The sequence below is a fragment of the Varroa jacobsoni genome, unplaced genomic scaffold (genome assembly GCF_002532875.2).
Source record: "Varroa jacobsoni isolate VJ856 unplaced genomic scaffold, vjacob_1.0 scaffold_1364, whole genome shotgun sequence".
Classification (NCBI taxonomy): Eukaryota; Metazoa; Arthropoda; class Arachnida; order Mesostigmata; family Varroidae; genus Varroa; species Varroa jacobsoni.
Window position 1 is genome coordinate 449,188 of NW_019214266.1, and position 9,231 is coordinate 458,418.

At 43.3% G+C, this 9,231-nt stretch overlaps 1 protein-coding gene and 1 long non-coding RNA gene across 2 annotated transcripts in view; one reads left to right on the plus strand and one right to left on the minus strand.

Annotated features, from left to right (window-relative positions):
• Window positions 1-3,253, minus strand: part of Cka (Connector of kinase to AP-1) — a 22,019-nt gene extending 18,766 nt beyond the window's left edge. The window contains exon 1 of the mRNA XM_022848615.2: window positions 1,959-3,253. Within this exon, the coding sequence (XP_022704350.1) occupies window positions 1,959-2,129 (171 nt within the window). The 5' untranslated portion in view covers window positions 2,130-3,253. The remainder of the gene's footprint in view (window positions 1-1,958) is intronic.
• Window positions 3,001-9,144, plus strand: LOC111269195 (uncharacterized). Its single transcript, XR_002685642.2, has 2 exons — window positions 3,001-3,091; window positions 3,249-9,144. It is a non-coding gene; the product is annotated as an uncharacterized LOC111269195 (long non-coding RNA).
• Window positions 9,145-9,231: the final 87 nt, after the last annotated feature.

Genomic DNA, 9,231 nt, shown 5'->3' on the forward strand with positions numbered 1-9,231 from the left:
GTGGGTTTCTTAGTTACTCTTTTTTCCTACAATACAAATTAGCTGTAATTAGAGATTCGTTCTATCTATCACAACGAGCATCATTTTTAAATAGCTAGCGAGCTCTATCGAATACCTAACCCATTCAATACTGACTAATATTAAATACATAAAGTCCAGCTTTGTTCAACCAGTTTACAGTCAGTACATAGTAGCTAAGCGTTTACCAGTACGAATGATCGTACTAGCATATAGCAGGGTAAAAAGATAAACAAAATAAACATTGAAATTATATGCCTACATAAATTCGATAACGCGGTGACAGGTTAGTAATTGTCTACGTTGTCGAGCCTACGTTGTCATAATAAAATCGATAGGCTACTTTTAAGGTCCTGCACTATGTGTCATAATTCTATTAAATCTAACACGATTAGGTCTTTCAAACGCATAATCCGATGACTGCTGCAGCTCGGGCAACATATCAACTAACGATCACTATCGATATTTTTTTTTTTTTTTTTTGTTTTCACAAATCGTGTTGTCAAAGTTCTACCTTCAAATGTGAACAAATGTTATATAATTTGATCGTACATGATGTTGTAAAATGTGTTTCGCTACAGACTCGGTGCAATTGACTGCAGTATAGAAGTCGATACCTTGATAACTGATGGACTAGAAATGGGAAACACGCTAGGCCGATTTTACTCAACGATAGTTACAAGGGATCTGTGGCCTGTATCTAGTAGCTGGTTTTGCTCACGGAAGCGCTCTCTAATGAAAGCTACGTATCGGGTTGCTGAGTGTCGTCAAACCAGCTACGTCTACAAACCGTTAAGCTGTTCTCCTAGTAGGAGCTTCATGATTAGTAATTACCTTGCAACTTCCAACAGCTCGGGAGAGCGCATTTACAACCAGCGTCGAGTGCGACGAAACCAGTCGCACCAAGAAAATCCTGCTGCTTCTGAATTCGGCAGCTTTATTATAGCGTATAGGTCTAGTCTTCCGATTAGTGGCTCTAGTCCCGGGATATTTTGGGTGTAGAAGCGCCTATGAAGCGGTCTATAAGACTGTGTGTTTGTATCTGCGTTTGCCGAGCCGCTAAAGTAAGCCAGAACGCAACAACAGATCATACTGTATGCAAAAGGAAAACAGTTGTTCCAAGTAGGAGCACAGACGGCAAGTGCACCACGTAAAGTTAAGAACAATTTTCAAACAGTATAGGATTATGAAGATAGGTGCCAAGAAGAACTTCCAGCTTTAGCTATAAATCTATTAGTCTAAAAATGTCCAGTAAGTGATAAATAAATACGAAATCTAAAAAAATATTAAATCTGAAGATTTTCTGCACTATGCGGATTCATCATGGCCCATTTCCGATGTACCTATATGATATTGCTGAAGCAATCTTGTTTACAACATGTTGGGCCCTATCGTCTACCCTTATCTACTGGTAAACACGTAAAACTCTGTAACAAAACGCGAAAATCCTTAGCTCGATTTATTCATATTTTTTTTTAAACCTTCAAATGTCTACAAGCTAATCCCATGGGCTTCACTACATCTACTCAGGTAGTTAAACATCGAGTGGCATCGGCTTATGCAGTCGCTGTCAGTTGGTTTCGGTGACATTACGGTAACGCAAATGCATTACTTCACCGGAAATACTATTTAGCTTTGTTGTGACACGCAACCTCTGAGTCGATTAGTTTTATCATGTTCATTTCTATAAAGGTAAGAGGAGAATCTAAGCAATGGGTAATAATTAAGCAAATTAAGTATTCTAAAAAGCAACGAAAAAGGCAAGGAAGAAGCTTTTACTGAGTAGTAGCGGCGATGACAAAGCGCCGATTACCTAGTAACAATCGCACAAATCTCCTTGGTTTCGGGGAGCCGATAACGAAATTTCTATGTGGTAATCCGGCAGGAAACGATTTCTACTTGTTTGATCCATTTAAAACCTAAGGAGATCTATGACTCACCTGAAGTTCGGTCCGTTCAACTTCCCACTGCGCGCGCTCGAGTTCAAATCGTCCCCATTCATGTTGTATGAAGTGCAAAATGCCCGGTATCGAATACTGAGGCCGACTCTGTGCGCACTCTTCTTGGCCACCAGTTAACCCCGGGGGCAGTTGCTTCTGCTCGTCTTCCATGACAAATGCTCCAGCGATATACTCCTCTAACGAATGCTGCGTTTACTCTGGACGACAACAACTAGAGTGCTCGCTTTTGTTTGACGTTTACGGTAACGAACCCAACAACAATCATTCACTATGGCCAGAATCAAACGCCGAAACAACTGCTAATCGTAGATAGACTAGAGAGACACCTCGCATGTGTAAGAACTCCACAAGTGAAAAGATTATACAGACGCAGGCGATCCCGCCGGAAAATTCCGGTGGAGACCTTTTTTAGGAATCTAGAAAACTTCGGTTCCAGTTTTCAGCGCAAACTAGTAACGCTTGCGATAGTTGTGCCTACGCACTAGTCACCATTACAGAGTAGTACGTAGGCGTCAGCCACAGTACATTTGTCCCGGCCCAGCCGTGACTTCCAGTTGGAAGCGCCCGGACAGCCAACGCAGCCTCGATTACGGCACCGTTGGCCTTTGGCCGCGGGCCGTTCCTGTTTCCCTGCGTGCCTCACACCGCCATCACGGCGTCCTCAGCCTTCTAACGAACACCACAGGGTCCATTAGCACCCCCAGCACTGCGGCACGAACACTTTTAATTCACCTTTGCGCCCGAGATACGGGACCTGACCTCGCAAAGACACAGCCGGTCGCACACTCACTTTCGCCTATACACTACTGACACACGCGCACACACACACACACACACACGCACACACACACACACACACACACACAGACAGCCACACGCTCACGATAACAGAGAACTCGCTCGTTAAATGACCCTATCCTTTATAATGTTGCGCTAATGCTAGCTTAATTATCGTCACAGCTGTGAAGTTCTTCGTCGTCGTAGTTTACACTCCTTTGTGACGATTACCAGGCAGACGGACAGACAGAGAGACAGACGAAGTCGGCGGCAGACTAGAAGGTCGAGCTGATGTTGTTTTGCACTGTTATTTGCTGGATAGGTTCTGTGCGTTGGTAAGTTGTACGCAACCGAGAAAATTCAGCAGACGTTTTGCACAGACATATACGGGATATGGATTACCAGACTAACTAAAACACATGAACTGAAATTGTCGTGTACTGGATCGTTGTCACTCTTCACGATGGTGAATGAACGGACCCTGTTTTGTAGATAAAACAACAAGCAGTTGTCGTCGTTGACGTATGATGGAGCGGCACGCCAGTGATAATTAATGCCTGTGATACGCAAGGCAAGCTTATATCCTTGGAAAAACAACAGTGATCAACAAACTGCAGGGGGTGTAGACCCACTGGCTCAGGTTAGTGCGTCGATTGCCACAATAATAGCGAAACCTTTCGTTCCTTAAATATAGTGGTTCTTCTATTACTACTTATGTAGCAGAGTTAAACTGGCGATTTTTGGTTATCATAAGCCTTTAACTGGATCACCTAACTCTTTGTTCTTGTTCCGTGTTCCTCACTGTTTTCGATATCCGATATTTATAATGATATCCTTTGTTTTTAGTGCGCCATTATTGATCTTGCTTGCTGTCGGCAAATATATATGGTCGGCCAATTGATACTACACTTTTCACCTCTCTTACCCAATCGCTATACAAACAACATCGACAATGTCGCCGTAAAACTGCCGCAATAACAACCGAATCGTCGGCGCTGAGTTGTTTTTTACCATTTGTTGTCGAACCCACAGTCGTTTAGTGATAGAAATAATCTTATTATCGTTGTTCTATAACCATTACCCGATACCACTACCACTAGAGTGATAGATCGGTAGCGCTGTATTGAGCCATCGAGAGCAGTGGAAGTTGTACGAGTTGCCGATCTGCTTCGATGACGAGCACTTCCTCAGCTGCTGCTACCTATTGGGCCGCCCTAATACATGAATTAGCACTCGTGTAAGTCGCGGCTGTAGCACTGATAGTAGTCGCATTTGTATCTCTTGTAGCCGCTATCCGAATTCTGGCGATAAACTGCTGTTCACAACGTAAGCAACCGTTTTCACCGCGATCGCGTATCGCCGTTTCCACCTCCCACAGCAGCAGCGGCTTTACCTGCTTCAGCATTGACCGTCACTTTTACGCGACGATGGCCAATAATAGGCCCTTCGCGGACCACTGTGCACAAATCAGCAAGCATCTAATTTTACACGGTCACCATGGAATGGCAATAGTGGACGAAGACGCACGGGGCAACGCCGGGAGGCAAACTTGACTGGAAGACCAAACCTGATCTTCTCGACTAACCGACCGACCGACCGACTGACGGCCCGGCTCGCCGATCACCCAATCACCGATCACGATTGGCCATCAACGACGCAGTACCGACAACATCATAAATGACAAAACTGGATGTGACAACGATGTCAACAAAAAAAATGAAGATTTCGGGGCAAACGAGTCACTCCTTCGCTATTCTACTCACGCGTCAACGGTCCTCGATGTTCCGTGCTGCTACGGCTGCGACCGCCACTATTGACGGGGTATTCACTCACCGCGATATATACACCAGAGAAACAGACAGGTACAAACAACCCGAGAAAAACCCACGGCACTCACCACACATTCATGACGATTACTTGCTGTTATGTGTGCGAGACTGTTGTTAGCCGATTGGGTGGTCGACTTTTTCTTCGCCTAGCTGGTTTTTGGCCGAAAGTAACTGATATTGTCGTTATCGACGGTAAGCGATACTGTGGTTCATCTATGTGACAAACTGGCGCTAGCAAACGTAGAGATTTGCTGCGACAGCCGTAATTGCACGCGACTTTCGCCTACGGTTTCTGCCACCAACAACAGCAGAAGCTGTCCGTGCTGCTGCCGTTCCTGCCACCACTGCGACTAACACCGTTGATCAGTTCTGGCCAATGACGAGTCACGGCTGCGGGGTCCCAACTCTTTCGGCCCAGTTCGGTCGGCTGGGTTCGGTTCAACCAAACGTGCGACAACCAACAGCCTCTAGCCCATCCATGGCAATTACTGCTACAGCTTCTTCTGCTAGACGGAGTCTTACGACTTACTACTATTTCGAGCTGCTGCTGCTGCTGGTGCCGCCGCCGTTACTGTTGTTGAGTCCCATGCTGTCGATGCTGTGACTCTACTTTGCTGTCGTTAGGTGCATGCTGTTGTTGCTGTCGCAGCCAGCCAATGATCGGTTTGAGGCTTCTTTCTCGCCGTCGTCGTCGTCGTCGTTGTCGTCCTCTCCTCTCTACCGTCTGGTCACTCACTGCTGTGTAATGCTGTACAGACGGACAAACAGGCGGACGGACCTCGGAGCAGCGACGGCTGCTCTTACAGCGGAGAACTGAGAGCGGCGCAGGCGCTGACGGAAGCTCACAAAAAACAATATGGCGGCCACCTTTCGTCTGTGTTTCTGGCTGAACCGTACGCGTGTGTATATGTGCAGTCTCCCTACACGTGATGGATAGCAGTCGACAAAGTGAGCCCAGTGAGAGCTGCTGCCGTAAGGGTTCATCACTGTATCCAATCAGCGCAGTTCTGCTCGGCTGCTGTTAGTTAGCAGACGATTGCAACAACAACAAAGGCTGTACGCGGACACACTTCTATTACTACCATATGAAACAGCGAGGGGTTGTAGTTAACTGTGGGGTTCTGGTGACGAAACGCTGAGCTAATGATCAGCAGCGTCGGTGCAACTCATTGTCAGTCGTCTTCGTATGGTCCGCCACAGGCAAACATCGTACGGGTATAGCTGAATGAGATCGAGGGTTCAACGCCAATGCTCGGCCGGGTAGATAGAGAACGAAACGACCGGAAAGTCGACACACCCATGTGAACTAGGACGGGTTCAAAATGTCGAGTAGTCTCAACACGGCGACAGCTGCAACCAAAGGCAACACAGACATCCGTTGAGCTTACTCGGAGGCGCATTTATGTTTGTCTCTACCAACGGGGGCCAAGAGTATCAATGTTTGGTTGTGCAATATCAGCAATAAGGAAGCACTCGGGCATAGATACGGACATTAAATCAAAACACCAGCTAAAAATAACGGGCACTCTAAACAAAAAACGTATCGGAGATATGGATCTAGAATAATGACATAGCTACAAAGAAGAAACTTTGAAATATAAAGGTCTGAAAAACATAACATTGTGTACAAAATACGAAGCATTTTTGTACCATTTACTATCTATTACTGCCAACTCGAAAACCGTAATTTCTAACAATTTTGTTAAGGAAAAGTAGTTAACTCTCGGTACTGATACTTTTCAAATTGGCTAAGTATCCCAGTAGCATAGACAGGTTTGGAATATAAATCGCATATAACATGTCATGATGTTCAGTGCAGTGAGCTGCACGGTGAAGCTTCTGGGTAAAGTGGGTAACACATCGCTAGTTCAAGCCCTGCTAACGACACTGACTTGATAATGATAGTAATAATTAATAATTCAACTCGTTTACTTACAGGACAATTTCGTGACACGCTTGTCTTGTGTTTAGTTCCTTCAAGTATGTCTAAAGCTGTGATTGCATGACAGCCGAATTAAAGCTACGTTACATGTAAACATTACCGTACTCAACCAGTAACTATAATCAGTCAGCGGCAAAATGTGCTCGAAAGGTTGCCATGACTTGAGAATTCTTGCTTCAATCTTAATATCATATATTATACAAAAAATTATGTAAAAAATTTCTGTAGTTTATTTGAAACTGAAATGTATCGTCGTTCACATAATAGTTAATGTCTATATATAACATTTCTAATTCCCTTTTCGTGAAAATACGAGGAAAATGTATCAATGATACATTCAAACAATACGTTCTCACACTATCTAGTTGTTTGGCTGTACGCACCAATTATATATAGGTCAAAACTTCGTCTTTTTTGCTTTTCTTCAGTAAACTTATTGTTTTTTTTTTTCGGAAATTCCGGGTATCATTAACATGGAAACTGAAGCACAAAACAACAGGAAGTCATTAGGAAATACGAATTTTCATGATTAGTTGAGCGCAAAATAAGAATATTCATGAAACTGAACATACACAAATTAGATGCACAGGAAACAAATAAGACTATTTTATTTTTTTGACAACAAAGATAGTTTCTGTCTACTTACTAGTTATCACCACGGAGTACGCAACTACGAGTAATGATTGCTTTGCATCTGCGGCCCGTCGAACAGCTCAGCGTAAATAGTGCTATTGAAATTTTAACGAACTTGCCGATAGCTTTTCCAAAATAACTATTAAGAATAAATGTTTAAAGCTAATTCTGTCATTTTTCCATGTTGCTTCCATTCTATCTCTGGTCTCATACACCTTCGAGCCACATTTTCACTTAAAATTTTCATACACAAGTCGTTTAGCTTATTTGTCTTTTCCAACGTATGTCTATTAAAAATTAACCTCCTTCTTTAGTGCATGGATATTAGATGAAAAGCTTTCAATAACCATTTATTTTTATTATAACTTACCAAGGAACATTGCCGGAATCGCCTAGAAAACAAAATACCATCTTCATTTTTCCCCCTAGATACAATGTCTTGACGCACGTAAAAGAAACAAAGTGCTTCATGAAAGCGTCTCGTATATGTACACGTAACTTTTTTTTGAGTGGTGCTTCAAACGGCTTTTGTGCCCCTTCGATTAACGCAGGACGCTTTGGACGTCATTTGAGCTGAAGAACATTTGGGGATTGGGCCAATTAGCCACTGAAGCACAGAACAAATCAGAGGTCCCTATGTTAGTATCGGCTCCTTGCTGACCTGGAACACTTCTGTTTGCGTAGGAAGTTGGTCGACGTTTGGCAGTTTGGAATGTCTTGGGCAGACCGGTCTCAGAAACCTTTTTTGCTAACCGCGCGTCAAAATGCTCTTGAAATGTATCCAATGGCATTATAAGTATATTGGATTCATGTTGTCGAACTACAGCAGAAGTCTACCGTGATGGTGGCTGCGGCAGAATACATCAGAACGGAACCCGTGTTTAACGCCACCAGACATCAATGTTTAACCGGCGTTAACCGGCGTTAACCGGCAATAATGTATAACAAGCTTTACGAACAAAAAAAAAACTTGATTCGGGCTTTTTGTTACAAGTCGAAACTACTATTATAAATAAACATCTCGAGTTTTTACGACTGGTGCTGGCGTAAATTATTGTTAGACAGCGTATTTACTAGTCTATCAAGCCACTGTTAAGTTTAGCATTACTAGCGAAAGTTCTAATTCGTGAACGCATAATAATATAAGCAATGACTTTAAAACATTGGAAAGTACACATATAGTTAATTATACTCTATACGCGTATTATTCAACAATGCTGTAGGCTCTTTCTCGGCGCGTGCGGTTTTTCCTAAGCTATTGTGCAATGACCTTGATAGCGCAGCTCGGAACAGGCGAACGGGTGCAGGTTTGTCAATTAGCCCTGACTTCAGATCGAATTCGAATCCAAAGCACCTAAACATGTAGGACGTCGGCCCACCTTAGCCCAGCTAATTATCAACTTTAACATGATATCTTTTGTGAATAAGACGATTCATTATGCAGCTTTTTGTTTAATGAGTTAATAAGCAAACACGGGCTTTCGTATCTAAGGTTTTCTAACTGCACCAGCATCCGCCAGATCCCTTTGTACCTGGCCTTAGATCGGTACTGATTTTAATGGCGGGCGACTCTGCAGCTACAATGGCAACCGCGACAGAAAAAAAACACCGAATGACCGCTAAGCAACTATTTCAACACCAGCTCAAGTCAAATATCGTCTGCGTCAACAAAACTGCTCATGCATGACCCGCTCTTAGCTACCTATTCAACGAGACTGAACGAATACAATAAAACGCACCCCTCGAATTTCATTTGACAATACGCGTCTTGTCGTTTATTTGTCGCAGTTGTGCCAGTTTCGCTTGGCTTCCGTTGACATCATCGTCGCATCGATATTTTTCAATCTGTCATTGTCTTTCTTTTATTGTTTCTGCCCATATTTTATTCAATCGCTTTACTCTCTCTCTCTCCATTTCTCATTGCTACAGTTCTTTCCAGTGCTTTGTTATTGTTTCTATTACTGTTATCGATGTCAACGTCGTCTTTTTTTTGACGCCACTAACGGCAGCATTACAGTCAAATCTTTCTGTTCTTTGGCCTTTTTTTTTTTTTTTTTTTTTTTTTTTTTTT